Source organism: Daphnia pulex, chromosome 12, assembly GCF_021134715.1.
Source record: "Daphnia pulex isolate KAP4 chromosome 12, ASM2113471v1".
Classification (NCBI taxonomy): Eukaryota; Metazoa; Arthropoda; class Branchiopoda; order Diplostraca; family Daphniidae; genus Daphnia; species Daphnia pulex.
Genome location: NC_060028.1, coordinates 10,309,091 through 10,328,325, shown reverse-complemented (window position 1 = coordinate 10,328,325; position 19,235 = coordinate 10,309,091). Strand labels below are relative to the sequence as shown.

The following is a 19,235-nucleotide window of genomic DNA, read 5'->3' as shown; positions in this document are numbered from 1 at the left end:
CAGCGATTGTAACAAAAAAAAAAAAAACATGTAGACGGTACCGAGTCTGCGAAAGGAAAGCCGTTTGACACACTGAATCGATGGCGCATTACCGAAATAATCAAGAAATAATTTCAATAAAGCCTTAAGACGGGCGTTCTGATGGGAAAGCATCCATGCGGCACTGAGGCTCGGAGCTAATCTCCTTGATTTGCCTTGATCGGAGTCGGCTGGAGGAAAGAGAAGAAGAAGACTCGGGCCGGGCCGGGCCGGGCCAGGCCGCTCTCTCTCTCCCCTTTTAGTGAAATGTCATCAATCGTAGAGTTCCGTTCTGTTGGGTCCTGTCTATCACAATCAGACCTCGCTCTCTTGGCACTTCGTTAAGTCGATTCTGTCACGACCGGCACATCAACTTCGGTTCAAGGCATCAGCTCAACCTCCATCCTCCTCCATCCTCCTTGGAGGCGTACACAGTGCGCGTATACCTCCCTCCATCTCGTTATGAAATGTTTTCTTCCATTACGGATCGGCGGCGTTATGATGACTGACTGGGCTAGAACGGACGGAATGGCGGCACGACGATGATCCCAATCGTCAAGTCGCTTCTTATCAAATTTTAAATTTAGACACAGGGGAGAGAGCGAGAGAGAAAAAGGAAGATCCTTGCGTACATTTAAACACCCATTTTTCCTTCCTCTCTCCAACCAAATAAAAAAAAGGAAAAAAAGAAAAAGAGGAATCGGGCGGGACCCGACGATCGATGCAATTGAGGCAGGCAGACGGAGGAAATTGGGGAAAAAAGGAGGAACGATAGAGAAAGAGAGAGAGAGAGTATGTATGTACTATATCTAGGGCCAAGTGTGCTACATACATATACCTGACGCCCCGTCCGTGTTAATTTATGCCTAGCGGATCGAATTTTGACAGGGCGTTGCATGATAGCTGTCGAGGATCGCGTTATAGAAGGCCATCAGCCAGCGATCAAGTTACACGACACTTGGGAGTAGATGGGAGAGCCGGCTGGAGTGATATTGATAGAGAAAGGAGCCGGAGCAGCAGCAGCAGAGAGAGATGAGGAAACTTGAAAATGTGTGCCGGTAGTGAAATCGTTTTCGACTCGGTTCAATCTATCAATAACCCTCCCCCATTTTGAGGGTGTGCCATTCACCAGTCCCCAAAATCCCCAAAATTTCAAATCTTATCAAAGACTCGTTTCTGTCAATGGCACATCGTCACTCGCTAGTCTCGTCGAGAGACTATTACACAAGACATTTCGATAAAACAAAAGCGGCTTTTATAAAAAAAACCAACAGCACAGACCAGTTTTGTAAGACGACAAAACCGGATCTTTTTTTCGGGCTGTAGTAAAGATGGAATCGGTTGGAAAATAAAACAAAAATGAAAAATGTTAAATACCTCGGCTTCACCGCGATTAAGAGACGACAAGTTCTGAAGACTGCTGACATCCAATTCCAGTTGTTCGATCAGCTCTCTTTGAGATTTAACCTCCGATTGGAGGCTGACATTCTCTGACGACAGTTGTCCAGTTTTCCCTACACACACAAATGTATTTTTAATTGAAACAAACAAAAACCAAACAACCAAACAAACAAAAACTTAAAATTCAATTGGATTAGACTTAATCTACGGCCGGTTAGTTCATTTCATTTTCTTTTTGCTGAATGGATGTCAAAGTGAAATGCAACGAGAGCGTGTCAGCGTATGGAACAAGTGTAATGATTGAAATATCCAAGGAAAATCAAAAACGCGATCAAAAAATGTCAATCAATAAGTTTCAAGAAATCGAACAAGATATTGGAGAGAGGTCGTGGGTGGGGAGGGCCCCAAAATCGGGAAATACACGCAGAAATTTCGTGAAAATAATCCACAAAAAAAAAGAAAAGAACGATCTTTCTTTTTTCTTTCTTTCCAAAAAATTTCTGAATCCTTCATTTCTTTCCCGGAGGAAATCGGGAGGGAAAGAGACAAAACTGGGCCAATGGCGAGGATGTAGGGGGGTCGAGACACGAGATTGAACAAACAAGGTGACAAAACATTACATATACACTGGAGGAGAGAGTCAAAGAGAGAATCGAAAGAAGAAGACAAGATGGAAAAGAAAAAAAAACAAGAAGAAGAAGAAATGAAAAGAAAAAATTGAGGGGGGGTTCCAGAAAAATCTTTTTTTATATATAAGGCCATGGAAAAACGAGATTATACAGATGGGGGATGTGGTTCATTTTCGAGAACACATCGGTCGGTTTGTGTATTGTTCCATTCGAAAAAAACTTCCGCTCCTTCTGGACGAAAGAGCAGAAATGATCACGAAAGAAACGAAATGAAAGGAATAGGACAGTCAGAGAATTGAAAGAGAGAAACGAAACGAGAAATCAAATTCCGTCTGGTATTTTTTTTGCGCCTTCTTTTTTTGAATTTGTGTATGTACAAACAAACAATTTTTTTTTTTTTTTTGCTTTTCTATTTCTGTGGAATTTGGAAGAATTTCGGTTGGATTCGCTTCTCATCGCGAAAAAAAAAAACGAACGACAACGAGAAGAAAGATCGAAGATCGGAAGAGGGGAGGGGAAGAACTTGCCTGGAGCAACATTCACGCAATAAATACGCAAAAGAAAAAAAAAACAACTATTTCTTATTTTTTCTTCCTCTTTTCACGAAAATAAAATCAGACTCGCGTTGGCCGGATGGAAACGCATAATCTTGAGAGGAAGGGGGGATTGTGTGTGTTTTGTTGTGTGCTGGATTCGATTAGCGAGTGGCAAACGTGCGTTGCGAGCAAGGAACGAGCAAGAAGAATGAGGGGGAAAGAGAGAGAGAGAGAGAGACCAAAAGTATTGGATGAACTCATCACGGGGATTGGCCATGGCATCACACACGAATTCGCCACCTTTTTGCGGGCGAATGAATCAGAAAGAGGGAAACCAACCACACACACACACACACACTGGCATTCGGTTTGTCTTTTCCGTCATCCCTACAACTATAATATGTATGTACGAGAGAAACTGAATAGATTTTTTAAAAAATAGTTAGGCCGAGGGAGGAAAGAAAAATACAGACAGAGGTTTCATCTCACTCGATAGGTTTTTCTTTTGTTTTTGCTGCATGACGAATATCTAAGATTTAAAAAAAAAAAAGAGGAAACGATTTGTTGTCTATATTATAGAACACACACAGGCAGAGACATAGGCAGGCATCACGCACGAATACTTGAACGAACATGAGACGAAAAGGCCCAACGGGGGCAGGGGGGAGAAAATCGACAAAAACATCCAAAAAAACAAACAAACAAATTTTTTCTCCGGCATTTTTGTTTTGTTTTTGCTTTTTCCTCGCGCGCTTATTACATCGATTGATATATATATAAGTCAGAAAAATATATAGTTACAATCATCAAGAAAATTACGGAGATAGAGAGAGAGAGAGAAATTTGGAGGGCGAGTTTTTTTTTCTTTTTTTTTTCTTTTTGGTGGGAAAGAGAGAAACGAACGAACGAACGCACACAGCCAAATTCGAAAATAATTAATACTCGTCCCGAACCCCTCGACATTCATCCAGCCCATTTGAATATTGAGGTTAAAGAGGGGGGGACAAAAAGAGGAACCGGATATATAAATTGAATATATATCTCGAGACCGGCGAATGAAAATCATCTATTTACAGCGAGTAAAACAACGCAACTTGTTACTTTTGTCGTCTGGGTATTTTTAAAGTTACACACAATTAATTGACCATTTGAAAAAAAAAGAAAAATCGTCTATGGCGCGCTAGAGACCGACATGCGTTCACTTAATGGAGAGCGGACGTTTAACACAATCAATACGGTGACCAACAAAAAAAGAAAATCATTTTCACCTGGCGGTATTTAAAATGGAACCATTAAAAGAGACGATCATTGCAGAAGAAAAATGAAGATGAGACAAATTACACCCTCCCGACACATACACACACACGCAACCGAAAACGCAAAATAACCAACAAACGAAATTATTTTAAAAACCGAGAGATTTAATACCGGACAAGTTTCTTTATCTTTTTTAACATGAATTTTTTTTTCCGTGATTTTTGCAAACGTCAAACAACTCCCCCCCACCCATTTCCTGCTTTCATTAATGATGAGACAAACAATCGGCAAACGGTAACTAAATTCATTCTAAATACGAACACACACTGTACTTTCACTGGGCCAATGTTACGATTTAGAGACCTTCGCCATTTCGAATCAATTTTGTAAAAAAATTGGAGGTCAGAACGGGTTAAGAAGCGGAAAGAAAACAAAAACAAAATCTCTCTCCCAATCAAAAACGGAAGCTGCTCTCACCAATTTCTTTCAAAGGGAAGCACATCTAACAAACCGAAATGGGAACAAAAACATGACATCTTTGGAGTCGGATGAGATGAGAGGAAACTTTTTTTCTCGCGTTTTGTTTTCTTCTTTTACTCGATAACTTAATTGGTTAAGAAAGAGTTTTGATGAAGGGGGAAAAAAAAAAAGACGAAACAAACACGCGCTCGTTTCTATTTGTTAGATTTGAAATGCAAAATAGGCGGGCGCCAGACATGTCTATATATTTTTTTCGTTCGGTTGATTGCCCCCCTATACACCGGATGGGTGTAGTGATGTCGGTGTCAACTACAGAAACGCATAGAACAGAGGCAACCGAAAGATATATAGGATCAAACAAAAAAATAAATAAATAAAAATAACTGGCGTCCGTAGAAGAGGAGGAACTGGTAATGAACGGGTGACACGACGCGAATGTCACACACCCAACAAATGGGAGCCCGGGATAAAATTTTTCTTTTTTGTTAATTTTTAATAGAGAAGAAGAGGATAAAAAGAAAGGGGTGCTCATCCAAGAGCAAACGTACGTGTTTTTTTTATTTTGTTTCCATTTCTTTGAATGAATGCGGAATCAAATTTTGAAAATCCCACACTATAACTATCCAAGGAGTTTGAAAAATTTTTTGGGTGTGTGATTTGTTTGACGAAACTTTTTTTTTGTCCCCAATTTGATTAGTTATTGTTTTCTTTTCTTTTTAAAAATTTGCAGCTTTCTCTCTCCCCTCTGTCATCCCATTTCTGTCCGTTCTGACCACCAGGTGGCACTTTGACGAGACCTGCGTTCGGCTATCATCTCCGGCCGATTATCACACACGTCAAAAACCCTTCCCTTTCCAAAGAAAAACCAAAAAAGAAAAACACAAAAATGACCAAACAACTTAATTAATAATAATGAATTAATAATCAATATTTATAATAATTAATATAACAAACAATCACACACTCTCGCACTCGGTCCGCGCATATCGATTTTTGTTTTTTCTTGATCATTTTCACGTTCAATTTTTTGAGAGCAGAAAAAATGCTCTGACTGGCTTTTAAAAAAAGAAAACCATTATTTTTTAAATATAAAAATCGGGGCGGGAAATTTAAAAACACAAAATAACCAACCCCACCTCGGCTGTGTTGTACCGTTCTCTCGTTCTCTTATACGAAATTAACGAGAGACATGGAGGAGGAAGGGAGGAGCTGGGGGGAGGGGGTGAAGTTGAGTGATGAGAGAAATATGTTGGCGCACTGGAGAAACGTCTAGACGTATAGTTCAGCTCCCGAGTTGTCACCCAATCGCTTTCCTCACGAATCACACACACACCGACACAACACACACAACACACACACACGCGGGACAATGTCGTTCGATTGATGTAGGAAGGTGGGAAGGAAGGAGGTTAAGATTGTTCGTTGTTGTCGTCGTCTTTGGCTTCCGATTCGTCGTCCATCTTGTCCTCGTCCGAGGACGGCGACGGCGAAGGTGAGGCCCGACGAGACGGACTGAGGCTGCCGGCCCGCGGCCGGTGGATAGTCAGTCGCTTGGGCGACTCTTCCTCGTCATCGTCTTCCTCCTCGTCGTTGTCGTACTTGTCGTCGTCGTCGTCGATGTCGACGGCGGCCCGGACTGACGGCCGCTCGGCCGACGAGTCCCGACCGCCCGCAGCAATTGGCGCGTCCGATTCGACGAAATTGTTCAAATTGGCGTCGACGCTGCGGTGGTGGAGCGACGAGAAATGTTTGGCCTTCTTCTTGTCGCGCTCCTCGCTGCTGTCACGCCCGTCTTCCGACTCAACGCGCTCCCGGACGGCCGACGACTGTTGCCAGTGCGGGTTGACCCACTGAGGGGCGGCCGGTTTGCGACTCCTTCGAGACGACCGGGCGGCCGCCTGGGCGGCCGGTCCCTCCTGAGAGGCAATGCCGAGACTGGCCGCCGTCTTGGCCTGGGCGATCATTGACATGAGCGGACTGGGCATTTTGACAGGGGGCCGGCTGTCACCACGTCGGCGATCCAAGTCCCTGTGCGGCGTCGGTCCAGTCCGACTCGACGTGTCCGATTCGCAGTCGCTTTCTTCGGCGTCCGAGTCGCTTTGGCCGAGGGCGGCAACGCGTTGCCTGGCCAACGTCAAGTCCAGTCCCTCTGCGCCGGGTGCCATGTCCGGCGAAGGGTTGCCCAGGCCCATGCAGAATTGCGACAACATGCCAGTGGCGTAGAACGGGTAGGGCATGCCCAGCGAGGCCATCATGTTCAAATTGCCGGCCAATTGAGGCGGGAGTCCGGCCAAAGAGGCGGGCAAAGCCATGCCACCGGCGCCGGCGCCGGGGAGATGATGACCGCCACCACCACCACCGCCGCCACTTGCGGGGTTGTGGTGGTGACCTCCTGATCCTTCCTCGCCGGAAGCGACCTGCATCTCGAAGAGACGCTGGTGGAAGAGAAGCCGGAAGTGGATGGGATCAAACTGTCCCGAGCTTTCGCGACCGCCGTTGGCCATTGTGGCCGGCGAGGCCGACGACGAGATCTCCTCCTTGGTGGAACAATCCAGCGAGTTTGACTGCTGCTGCTTGAGGCGCATGCGGTGGTTGTGAAACCAGTTGGTGATGGTCCGCGTCGACAGGTTCAGCTCCTGGGCCAGGAACTCCATGGCCGACGTGCTGGGGTAAGGATCCAGGCTGAAGGCCAGCTTGAGCGCCTCCTTCTGCTGGTCAGAAAAGAGGATGCGCTGCTTCTTGGCCGGCGACGGCGACGAGGAGGACAGCGAGGCGCCGGCGCCCGTCGTCGTCAGCGACGTCGCTTGGTGGTGGTGGTGGTGGTTGGGATTGCCGCCGTAAGGAGACGGACTGCCGCCCATCGAGCCGTCGTTGCTCGAATTGTCACCGCCCATGAACGAGTTGGTGTTGCTGGAAGCGTTGGAATTGGGTCCGGCCGCGTCCGTCGCCCCCATGGGGAAGCCCAAATCACGTCGACGCTTGCCGGCCTCCCGTCGCTCCGTCTTCAGCCGCTGGATGTGTTCAATGTTGCGGGGATCGCTCAGCCACAGTTGCATGCGGATGAAAGGCTCCCGGCCCTTGATGCTCAACATGTGCCACGGCTTGGGCTTGGACAGCAGCTCCGAGACGGAGCCTTGCGACAAGCCCAGGACGGCCTCGCCAAAGATCTTTTGCCCAATATTGTTGGCCAGGAGGACCTCCTTGATCTTGGTCGTCATTCCCTGGGTGTCCAGGTCTTGCGTCAGGGCCGCTAGCTCGTAGACGCTGTGCGCCGGCAGAGAGTAGGCGGCCAGAGTGGGAATACCCGACCCAGTTAGGCCGGGCGTGGGTGTCGAGCTGTCGTCCATGGGACTGGGCGTCAAGCCGTTGCTCGTGGCGTTGTTGTTATGGCCGCCCAGGGGCGTGTTGGACAGCGACTTGCTAACAGACGAGCTGGAATTCTTATCACTCTTGACCAGAACGGGCGACTGATGCAGTTGTTGCTGTTGTTGTTGGTGGTGGTGGTGTTGTTGCTGCTGCTGCTGCTGTTGGTGGTGGTGGGCCATTTGGGAGGCGAGGCTACGCTGGTTGAGGCTCGACTGGGCCGACATGAAGTGGGCCAAAGTGGCGCCGTAAGTCAAACCACTCGGGATGGGACTCGACCGCCCAGACATGGATGAATTCAAATCCAATCCAGCTCCGTGGGTCAGCGATGCCAAGGCGCTGGCGGGACCTCTGAGGCCGTGAAGGGCCAGCGCTGAATGGGCCAGACTGTTGGGCGATAAATCCATGCCACCACCGGTGGAATTGCCGCTTGACATGGCCGGTGAAGTGGCCGGCATCGACGTGGGTGTCATCATCTTGGCCACAGAGTTCTTCAAAGCAGCGGATTCTGTTATTCGAAATAAACAATTACAAAAGTTAATTAATCCGTCGATAATAAAATTGGAACAACCGAAATGAAATTTGAATTTGGAAGACTTACGTGGAGATCCGGAATATCCGCCAGTCCGCATCAGCTTTTCGGGTGCGATCTTGTACTGCGAGGCGACCAACTTGTGGACGGCGTTCTCGTCTTCCAGGAAGATCTTCATGCGGATGAAAGGCTCCCGTCCTTTCTGGGTCAGCATGTGCCACGGTTTAGGCCTGGCCAGCAGGTCCGAAACGGAGCCCTGAGACAGGCCCAGTACCGACTCGCCAAACAGTCGCTGGCTGATGGAATACTGGCTCAGCTGCTCTTTCACCTGCAAGGAGTAAAACGGCAAACAATCAACGATTATTATTCAAATTCAATTGTTTCTCAACTTTAATTCCATCCGTTAGCATCTCCCCCTCCCCCTCCAAAACAATTGTCGAGCTCTCTTTTGTCCGGTCGTACGCACCAAAGTCAGAAGTGCGTTTCGAACGGGAGTTGGGAGAAAGCGAACGCCGGAGTGAAAGAGAATTTGGCAGGTGCAAAATGCATCGAGTAAGAGTTGAAAGGGGGTGGCGGAGGTGGTTCTAACCCTCGCCCTTCTCTCTATCGAATCCAGGGGAACAATTGATCCGGAGGCCGGCCACAGCAGGAAAAGGAGGTAGAGAATGGATTGTATCGTGACTTGTGGCATACACAAACTCAACAGACAGAGAATACACGCCGAGAGAAGGGGGGGCGTGCAACAACAACAACAACAACAAGTCGCGAGAGTTTTCTCGGGTGAATGCGGCGCCGGTAAGAAGGAGAGAATTTCGGTGTATGCTTTCTCAGTCCTTCCAGGTATTTTCAATTAGCTACGGCCACCAAGACAATAGACGAGAGCGCTGGATACTGAGCACTGGATCTATCCCCCTCCCCCCCTCCGCACCTCTTTCTCGCTTGCCATCGCCGAGTTGGGCGCGCCGGGAGATTGAGACAAGGAGACGAGTGAACGCTTTTGTGAACCGTCCAAGCGGTTAGGAGCCAGGAGCCATTGTGCACCCGCCTTTCGGGGTACCGTGTACTAGCGAAACTATGAAAGGCTCCTCGCACTACTCCTGGAATAGATCTCGTATAGCTATTGTGTGTGGCCCGGCCACGGCTAGAAGTTATCCGATACCCAACAATGCAGGAGTCAGGAGCAATTCCGATGCAATGAGGAGCCTCTCCCTTCTCTATATCTAAGCGATCACCAAGACGGGCGGGTAAATTTGGCTGCAAAATCTTGGCATTCTCTGCGGGCCGGCTGCTAGTAGCTTGTGCTCTCCTCTAGTCTTTAATGAGTTATTGATTCAACTTATTGTTTTGCAGCAACGATACTGTGGATCCTGGCAGCCAAATTAAACCGGACTGCCAAGTGTGTGGGGGTGTTTTTTGTCTGGAATTGGGATCGCACAACGAGCTGGAGCAGACCGGATGTTGGGAACGAGAGATAAGCCGGGAGGAGATTTTTTATTTTATTTTTTGTCTGTACCTTTTTGACGATGTCCTCCGTGTTGAGGTTCTGGTAGGTGTCAAACTGCTGCTGAGTGATGGGAGGCAGAATGGCTTTCATCGGCCGTTGCGTCACTTGCGGCAAGGTCGGATTGGCCGGCTGGGACATCAACGAGTTGGTGATGGAAGCGATGCGCTGCAGGGGCGAGGCCACGCCGCCCGTCCCACCGGCGCTGGCACCCGGGCCGCCACTTCCGGTGGGAGCTGTCGTCGCCGTATTGGACTCGTCGGGCGACAGGCTGGAAGACGGGCGAAGGATGTTGTGCAGCGAGTGGGGCATGAAAAGAGCCATCGAGTTCTCGATCGATTTCGACGACTGCGACAAGTTGTTGTTGCCCGTCTCGCCCGAGACGCTCTTGCTCCGCTCTCCGTTCTCGTTGGCATTGAGGAGGAACGAGGATTTGCTGCTGGCCGGCACGGCCGACCTCATCTTGACGGCCTCACGCTCCGAGCTCTCCTCGTCGCTCCTGACGCTCCCGGCTCCTGCCGTACTGCTCTTGGGCAGCGACAGGTCTTGCGGGAAACCGTTGCTGAGATGCTGCTGTTGTTGTTGTTGTCCGGTTGTTGTCGTCGCTGTCGATTGATGCTGACTTCCGGCGCTGCCGGCGGGCGTCGAAGTGAAATTGCCCGTTGTCGTCGTTGACGCCGTCGTTGTTGTCGTTGTCGTCGTTGTCGCATTGGCAGCCGATGACGCCGAAGAGGAAGTCGGCGGCTGCATCAACCGGTTCAGCTCCTGTTGGTAGACATCCAGGGCCATGCGGATCTCTTCCGGCGATCGCTCAAAGAGCGCGCTAGTGTAGGATCTGGACAAAACAAAACAAAAAAAGATCCGGTCAGTCAGCACGTCTCGACCAAATAAAAATTCCAATCGCTTTTCGCGACTTACACACTGATTTTTGTTTTCTATTTTCGTTCGACGGGCTGTAGGAGCTGCCGGAATCGGCCGAACAAAAAAACGAACCGAAATGAAAAAAGCCCCAAAAAATTGAAAGACAGAGGAGGAGCGCTGAAGCATGTTAAGGCCATTAAAATTTTAAGGAAAAAAAAGGCAAGTCTCCTCTTCTTCTTCTTTTTTCCCCAAGTTGTTGTCGTCGTTGAACGGACGCCAAAGTGATGAACGATAGGGCGACACGAATGCCGGGCAACAGTAAATCACTCTGGTCACACCATCCGCATTGGGTTCTTCATGGTCTAATCATTTTCTACACTCCAATTTCGTTGCTTTTCATGAACCCTCCTCCTCCTCCTAGCCCTTCCCTTCCTTTTTTATTTAAATTCAATTTCGGGATCTTTTATTTTCTTTATTTGATTTTTGGGCGACTGGGGCGAGCGAGAGTGATGACACGTACCTATTGTAATCGCGGAGATTGGAGGCCATAGTCCTGGAACCGGCGCCGCCTCCGGCGAGGGCGGATAATCCGGAGAGGTGGGCCGGACTGAAAGCGGCCGGATTGAAAGCGGCGGGAGAGCCTCCCGACATCATTTTGGCCAGCTCGTCGTGGTAGATGCGCAGCACTTGCTCCTGCGAGATGTCGTCGTGGTCGGGCTTGCGTCCGCGACGCTGCTGCTGCTGCTGCTGCAACAGCATGTTGGTGGTAGTACTGCTGTTGTTGTTGTTGTTGTTGTTGTGGTGGTGGCTAGATGAGGAGGTGGGAGTTGTAGTGGTTGTAGTGGCACTGGACGTGGCGGCGGCTGAAGAGCAGATCGGCTCCACTTTCGGTCCGGGCGATGGCGTCTACCGGAAACGAGCAGAAAAAAAGAAGAAGAAGACGAAAATTAAAACGATGAAACACGCAACAACATGGATCGACGTCATCCGCCGCATGCCCCGTGGCAACAACAATATCAAACCGAGCTTAGATACATGTAATAATAGTAATAATAATAATAACCAGCTGGACAATAACAGTGCTAAGCTATACAAAAGGGGAATTTTCCCCTTGCACCAGAAAAAGTGAGAACTAAACTACAGGATAGGAAAAAGAAAAAGGGGGTTGGTCGGTTTGACCGGCAAAAATATTTCATTTTTAATGCGAGGGTGGGTGCAGGCGAAACGGTCCATTTAATGTCCAGACGTGCTCGTTTTCTTCGTCGGTCCCGAAAACGAACCGAGCCGCACGTCCTCCCCCGCCCACAGTCGTCGATATTTTCTCTAGTAGCACACACGGCAGAGCAGAGCAGATGTTCCAACTCGTTTTTATAGACAGCGCACAACTGCTACCAATACTAAATATATACTAAAGCCCCAACAACAACAACCCCTTTCTTTTTTTTTTTTTTTTGATCGGTTTTCCGACTTATTTGTCAATTTGCCCAATTTTTGTTTTTCGAACGGCCCAGTGAGTGTTTGTTCTGGTTGTTTTTATGATTACCATCATTTTTTTATTATTTACTATTAGTGTGTAGGCGATCGTAACATACCTGTGTTTGGCTGGGCGGTTTGCTCTCGTCGCTACCCGAGTCGTCGACTTGTTGCGCCCGTAGAGCGGCGCTGGCCTCGTGCAGGATGTGGGCGATCCGCTCCTCGGTAACGGCGCTCTCCTCCGTCTTGGTCGCCACTGACGATCCTCCCGTTTCTTTTCCTGGAAAAATAAAGAATAAAAAAAATAAGGATATGAACGTCAGTCTCGGCGATAATTACACGTTGTCTCATTCCGAATTACACGTCCGTCCGTCTCAACTCGATGATACAAAAAACAACAACAACAGCATGGAACGAAAAAATAATAAAAAGGGGCCATTGAAGCGTGGGATCAAGCGACCAGGCGTCAACGAGAGAGTTTGATCAATGAGTTGACTGGAGCGGGACCAGCCAGTCAAGGCAAAAGGATATGCCATATAGAACTGGCCAGTTCTTTTTCTTTCTACTTTTCCTACGAATTTGTGTGTGTGTGTGCCCTACATTTAAGGCGATAGATACGAGAGAAATGGATGGATAAATCTCTGGAAGATGAAAGAGGAATGAAACCGTTTCCACGGAGCGTGACCGCTGCTTTCTTTTCCTTCATTCTTTATTCTTTCTTTTTTCATTCTCCCAAAGAAAAAAAAAACATTCATTTTCACGAGCTGCTATTTACTACCGGTCTTTTATTTTTTCCCCCCTCTTCCACTGAATTGTTGTCTGCTGCCACTTTTTGAAAATGGCGTTTGAAATTCGCTTGTTACGATGGCGAAAATCTCTTTCGCTTCCATTCGGAAAATAATAATAATACTAAAAACAAAAAAACCAACGAACAAAAAGGAAAAGTAATAAGTTGGAAAGAACCAAACATAAAAAACACACGTGTGGATATAAATAAAAGGTAGAAAGAAAATTAAAGTAAAGAAGAAAGAAAAGGAGGGACAGCTGGAGAGATGATGGATGATGAAACGTCAAACATCTATCTATCTCTTTCTCTCTCTCTCTTTTCCATCTTCTTGCGCGTTTGTCGTCTCGGGCTGCCGGCCTTGAAATAGAACTTTTTGGCTGCCGGGCAAAATTGGGAATCGAGGTAGAAAAACAAAAAATAAAATAAGAAAAAGTTGGATAAATAAATATTTAAAAATGAGGAACTTGATTCGATACGAAAAGCGTAATGAGCGCATATATAAGGAGACCACGATCATTTTCAACAGGCATTTAACACGGCAGTGCGAGAGAGATATTTGAACATGGCGCCGGCATTCAAGGGCTCAAATCGCTTTTGCGGTGATTTGGGGATTTCTCCTGAAAATGTCAGATCCCGCCTATTGTATACTTTTTAAATTGGAAGGAGGCATTCTAGCTATGCTTGGTCGATGACAATTGGCCGTATCGGCCCAACAACAAGACAAAAGAAAAAAAAAAATTAAAAATCTTTTGGCAGAAGTTGAAAAATAAAAATCTGGCGGCGGCGGTCGGTCGTTTGCCGTGGTCCAAACGCCACCGCCAACTTGACGAATGCCGTCAGTTTGATCTTGCGGGAGTGCCCATTAGGGCGCTGCTGCCGCCGCCGCCCCGGATCATCATCATGTCACATGCTTCTTTCTCCTCTCTCTCTCTCTCTCTCACATCCACCCCTCGTCTAAATATACGACAAACGCACATATCGCGTGGTACGCATCTATAACGAGGTCGCCATGCGATGAAATCATCGCTCCTTGTTTTCGATCATCAATTTTTGTCGAATTCTCTTTGCTGCACACACAGTCCTCCCCTCCACCAATTTTTGTATTTTTAGACATATTTTTTTCTCCCACTTCTCTTCAATCTCGATGCATTCACGGCAAATGACGTCACACGACCGGTTGTTCGATATCGAGTCTGCCCCGGCTGATTGCAAACGGAAATGCTACTCCGTATAAATCAGAAATTTCTTATTATACCGAAAAAAAAAGTTACAAGGCGGCCCAAAAGGCCCCCGGGATGATAAGTCGTTAATGAGAGCAGTGCCGTGTAGAGACCATTCATCACCTTCTTTTAGTTGGGTTTTCCTCCTAGGGGTACCACCACCACCACCCTTTTTTCTCTCTCTCCCAAATGAGTCGGAGGGCGCAAAGTTAAAAAAAAAAAAATCTCAAAAAGTCGTCGTAATAAGAAAGAAAATAAAAGAAGTCGACAGAGATAAAAACACACGCAGCAAGAGGTCTGGCTGCTGCTGCTGTGTGCTAGCAGCTCCTCGCAGCTCCTATCTAGGGTTCCTTGCAAGAAGAAGAATTGGCCCCACCGAACCGGAGCCAAAGGGGGTTTTCATCTGCTTTTTTTTCTTCTTCTTCTCCCTCCCGGAGGATATAGCGTGTGAAACATGACAGAACGCGTCGTCGTTCGCGTTCTCCGATGTGACCCTCATCCGCCGAGGCTAAAAGACTTTTTGGAGAGGTTGTCATTTGGGTCTTTTTCTCTCTTTCTCTCTCTCTCTTATGTCCCTTTGTGGAATGACAACAAACAACAACAACTCAACAGAGAAATAACCGACGTCGATGTCAAAGAATGGAGGGGGAATTAAAGAAGAAAAAAAAAACAGCCACACCCTGTTTCCGGTACGACTCTAATCTGTTCTTTTAAAAACTTTTTTATTATTTCATTACATTTTTTTTTTATTTTAAAAGCTAAATTTACTATTCCAGCTGCTTTCCCTCTCTTATAGAAGCGAGTAATGATCATTAAAAAATTTTAAAATAAAGCTGAAATTCCAGGCGCCCCCCTTTTTTTCATTTATTCTTGGCGGCGCTCTGATAGCCGATAGGTGGTGGTAGTAGTTTGGCGTTTCTTTTCTATTTCTTTTTTTTCCTTTGGCTGTTTACATTATAAATACCGTCCTATTCATTCGTATCATTCTGAATAAATGAGAGCTTATACATCACAGTAAGGTCTACGAACAAAACAAAACGAAAATGTCCCCAGCGTAAAACCGGTGACCGGGGGAGAGAGAAAAAAAAAACGGATCAATGAAATGATCAAAAATTGAATGAGAAAGGGAGAAAAAAAAAGGAAATGAAAAGAATTGCTGGAAATGAATGGTGCTTTTTTCTTGAATCGTATCAAATATACAGAGCGAGTGAAGCCGTTACTAACAAAAACGATTTGGCGACCGTAATTGCATTGATTATTTGTCCGTCCAGCAGCTTCTGTACACTTTCTCTGACTGCGTTTACGAACAATCGAACATATCGAACGGCAGGCGACATCACAAACTCCACCACAAACCGCACACACACACACAGATACACAAAATCCAAACAGACGGAGAAATCGACACGACCGGCAGCTGTTTTTCCCACCACTCCGTCTACACATGCAAGAGCGGCTGGGAATTTCTGGGGGTTTTTTTCCCCGGCGTCTCTCCCATAAGCGATCGTTCAATTGTTGAATCAATCTTAGATTACACGCCGATAAGAAAGGAAAAAAAGAATAGGAAAGTAAGAAGAAAAAGAAGGGGGAAGAAAATCAAAAATGGCGGAATTCGACGTCGTTTTCTTGATCGTGGGTGTCGCCGCAATCACCTTTTGTTTGCCCGAGGATTTTTTTAAATTCTTTTTGAAAGAAAGAAAAAACCAACCTTCAAGAATGAAAAAGGATGGAAGGGCAAAATCGACGACGTTGCCAAAATTTCGTAGTTCTCCTTTTGCGTTACGTCACTTTTTCGCGCTGTCACCGATGACTTTCACTTTAAAACGTTTTTGGGATTAGATCGACAAGAGCGGGAGGGGGGCCGGCCAATGCGAAGCAGGTATGAAAGAAAATAAACCGACAGGGAAGAAAAGAAGGAGGACGGCGACGACTAATTATTGTCGACGATTGCATACAATCGCTACGGCTGCTGTCGAGACCTTGGGATCCATTGAGCTCAACGGTTGACTGGTTTAGCCAGTGACGCACTTGCACGTTTTTCTTCTTATTTTATTGTCGTTTCGTATAGTCTGTTTTTCGTTGCCGAGCTGTTGCTACCGTGTAAGACTCACCCCTTTATCCAACAGTTGACTGTGTAACTACACTACCTGATAGATCCTTTTCGTTGAAAGTGGCAAAGACCTTCTTTGTCTCTCTAGGTCATGTAAATATCGTCTTCTTTCTCTTTCACAAACCTTCCTTCAGAGTCTGCCTCCCCCCCACCGAAAACAGAAGAAGAAGATGGGAATAAATATCTCTCAGCTCAACGGCTAGTAGCTAAATTTAAATCCTCCCGCTGAGCTCGGCGAGTTGCCACCACAACCAAACCGATACTCAATACCATCAGCACCACCACCAACGACCGTCAACGGAAAAAAAAAGAAAAAATCGTCTGACGGTTTGGATTTTTTTTTTTCACGAAAAACAACATACACGACAAACTATCGAGAATGAGTCTATGAGACGCTCGGGAATTTTCATCCGACAAGAAGTTTTTCTCTTCTTCTTCTTCTTTTTTCTTGCTCTTTTACACGAAACGCAACCACAACAAAACCCAGAAAAAGAAAAAAAGAAAAGAAATTTTTCCAAATGGGAAACCGATCCAAATATATCTCCGCGTCCCGGAGAATCCCGGGTGCGGATTGCCGATGAGCCTGACAACATTTTCCGTCTTTCGGTTCGTTTTTTTTTTCTTTTTCCCCCCACCAGAAAAACTTTTTTTCTTTTCTTTTTGTGTGTGTGTGTGTTGGGTTATTTGACGTTGCACATGTGACGGGATTGATTGGATGAACATGTCACTGCGATTGGCGGCAAATGACTCTTTCAGCAGCCGCCAAGGATAGACGATACGTCGTCGTTGGAATTAAGAAAAAAGAAAAAAAAAGGTAAATATCAAAAGATCCCGGGAGGGCAGCAGCAGGAGCAAGCCGGGCGAACAAACACGAGAATAAATAAATAAACAGACACAGGAGTACCATACTACTACTACAACACAGTACAAGGAGTCGTGAAGTAAGTAGGACACGACACACCTTCTCCTCTGCGCCGAAAGATTTCGGGTATTACCGTGGGGTGGACAAGAGAGAGAGAAAAAGAGATGTGTTTCACATGTGTCTGTTAAGAGGCTTAGCAGATCACCACACAAGCAAATGACCAAACCCACTCTCTCTATCTCTTCTCGTTATGTATTTATAGATGAAGTGGAGAACTTGGTGAATTTTTGAATGCTTCAGAAAAAGAAAAAAAAAGTCAAGTCGGCTTTGTTCGACTTGCACGTTACGTAAGTAGTAGATATATATATCGGGAGAGAAGCAAAAGTTTTTTAACTTTTTTAAGAGTCGGCCATAATGGGAGGCGAAGTAGTTGGGGGAGTTTCAATGAAAAGACTAAAGGGAGATGAGAGAAGGCGGAGCTAAAAGTAACTTTTCTTTCTTCGAGATTACCGAGTACGCCGATCCGAGTTATAAGGACAACATCCGCATCGAGGATAGATACAAGTTTCTTCTTATTCCGCTGATTTTCCCCTACGTGGGGGAGGGACTTTTTTTTCGATTGTAATTATTGACACGGCCTCTGCAGCAGGGATCTGACCGCCGTTCTCATTCAAAGAAGAAGATGAAGTGAGCCGGGATTGCCAAAAACGGGCGCTCCCATGGCAATATGCAGAGCAGGTCCGCCGCCGCCGCGCGTTCGTCGTCGGTTCTGTCATCCGATTCGGAGCGATTTCCCTTTCGAGTCGTTGGTGAATGTCTAACATGCATCGCTCCTTTTCTTTCTTTCTTTTCCCAACCACTCCAGCCGGGAGGAAAAGAACAGAAAAAGAAAAAGGAAAAAAAAAAGTTTGTTCATTAAGATGGACCTGATTGAGAGGGGGGAAAGCCATCCATTGAGATTGGGATAACAGAAAAGAGCAACGAAAAAAGAAGGGGGAAAAAACGAGCTTCATTTAATGATACCCTCGGCGGGAGCGACGAGCGACGCACTAGGGCGAACCCGAAAAACTTTTTTTCTTCTTTTGATTCGACTCTCTCTCTCTCTGTGTATATTTGCACGGCTTATAAGATGGACGGATGCCATTGCGACTGCTCTCAAAACTCTCCGAGAAGGTTGGTGGAGCTGATAGTGGCAAGACTTTTGGTAAACTCCCCCTCTCCGCGCCATGTCGGCGGAGCAGAAAACGAATCCTTGATTAAACCTTCTTAGTTTGCATCCGTTTGATAAGACAGTCGTCGTCCATTCGCAGCCATCAGCTCCAGTTTGCGCCCGCGACGACTTTTCTTTCTCTTTCTTTTTTAAAACCTATACAAGGCCAGACTCTCGAATCTCCCTGGCTGCTTATTTCATCTGTTTTTATCGGTGCTCATCATCATCGACGGGCTAACTAGACGAGGCCAGAGAGCCAATCAACCGCCCTCCATGCCAGATAAAGAGAAATGGTAGCAGCCGGAGTAAAACTCCTACTACTACTACTACTACTACTGGAGGGGAGAGAAAAAAGAGAGAAGAATAGATGAACGGAAGAAGAAGATGGATCGAAGCTATGGCTGGCGGCGTGAACTTTCGGGGCTCATTTCTTCTCATAATTACCCAGAGACTCGCAGCACACACACACACTGGCTGATATACTTTGATAGTTGCAACACACACACACACAAAAAAAAGAAAAAGAAAAGAGTAATCATCATTTGATTAGAACTCATTTCCTGGAGTGTTTTTTCGAAAGGGCCTATTGCACAAAAGTTCTTGGAGACTTGGACCGCGAAACGACAATGTCTTCATCGTCAGTTATACAAGAACAAGTCTAGAAAAAAAAGACATCCAGCGGTTGGTTGGTGCCAGGCATTTGGAGATAATGACGACAATCAAAACGATACAGTTTGAGGAGCTGCTGTGTGGCTCCTTGTGGGAAAGGCGGAATAAAAGATGATGGGGACAACAAAAGGTGATTAAGAAATGAAAAAGACACCGCCGCCGACGCCACCTCAACACAAGAGAACGTGCCCCGTGTGTGTGTGTGTGTTGGCGGTGGTGGTGGGATATCTTCATCTATCGGCTCCCACATTTTCCCCCCGGTCGGTTCGTAACAAAAGACACCTTGATTCTTATAGACATTTTTTTTAACGTTTTCCTCTCTCTCT

The 19,235-nt window shown here is 46.5% G+C and overlaps 1 protein-coding gene across 5 annotated transcripts in view; it reads right to left on the bottom strand.

Annotated features, from left to right (window-relative positions):
- Positions 1-1,694: 1,694 nt before the first annotated feature.
- The window catches only part of LOC124209473 (homeobox protein cut-like), a 161,687-nt gene continuing 144,146 nt past the window's right edge, over positions 1,695-19,235 (bottom strand). For all 5 annotated transcript variants that reach the window (XM_046607464.1, XM_046607465.1, XM_046607468.1 and 2 more), the window contains 5 exons: positions 12,171-12,331; positions 11,099-11,484; positions 9,730-10,552; positions 8,286-8,544; positions 1,695-8,192 (listed from right to left, as the gene is read on the bottom strand). In XM_046607464.1, coding sequence (XP_046463420.1) covers positions 5,731-8,192; positions 8,286-8,544; positions 9,730-10,552; positions 11,099-11,484; positions 12,171-12,331 — 4,091 coding nt within the window. In that variant the 3' untranslated portion in view covers positions 1,695-5,730. The remainder of the gene's footprint in view (positions 8,193-8,285; positions 8,545-9,729; positions 10,553-11,098; positions 11,485-12,170; positions 12,332-19,235) is intronic.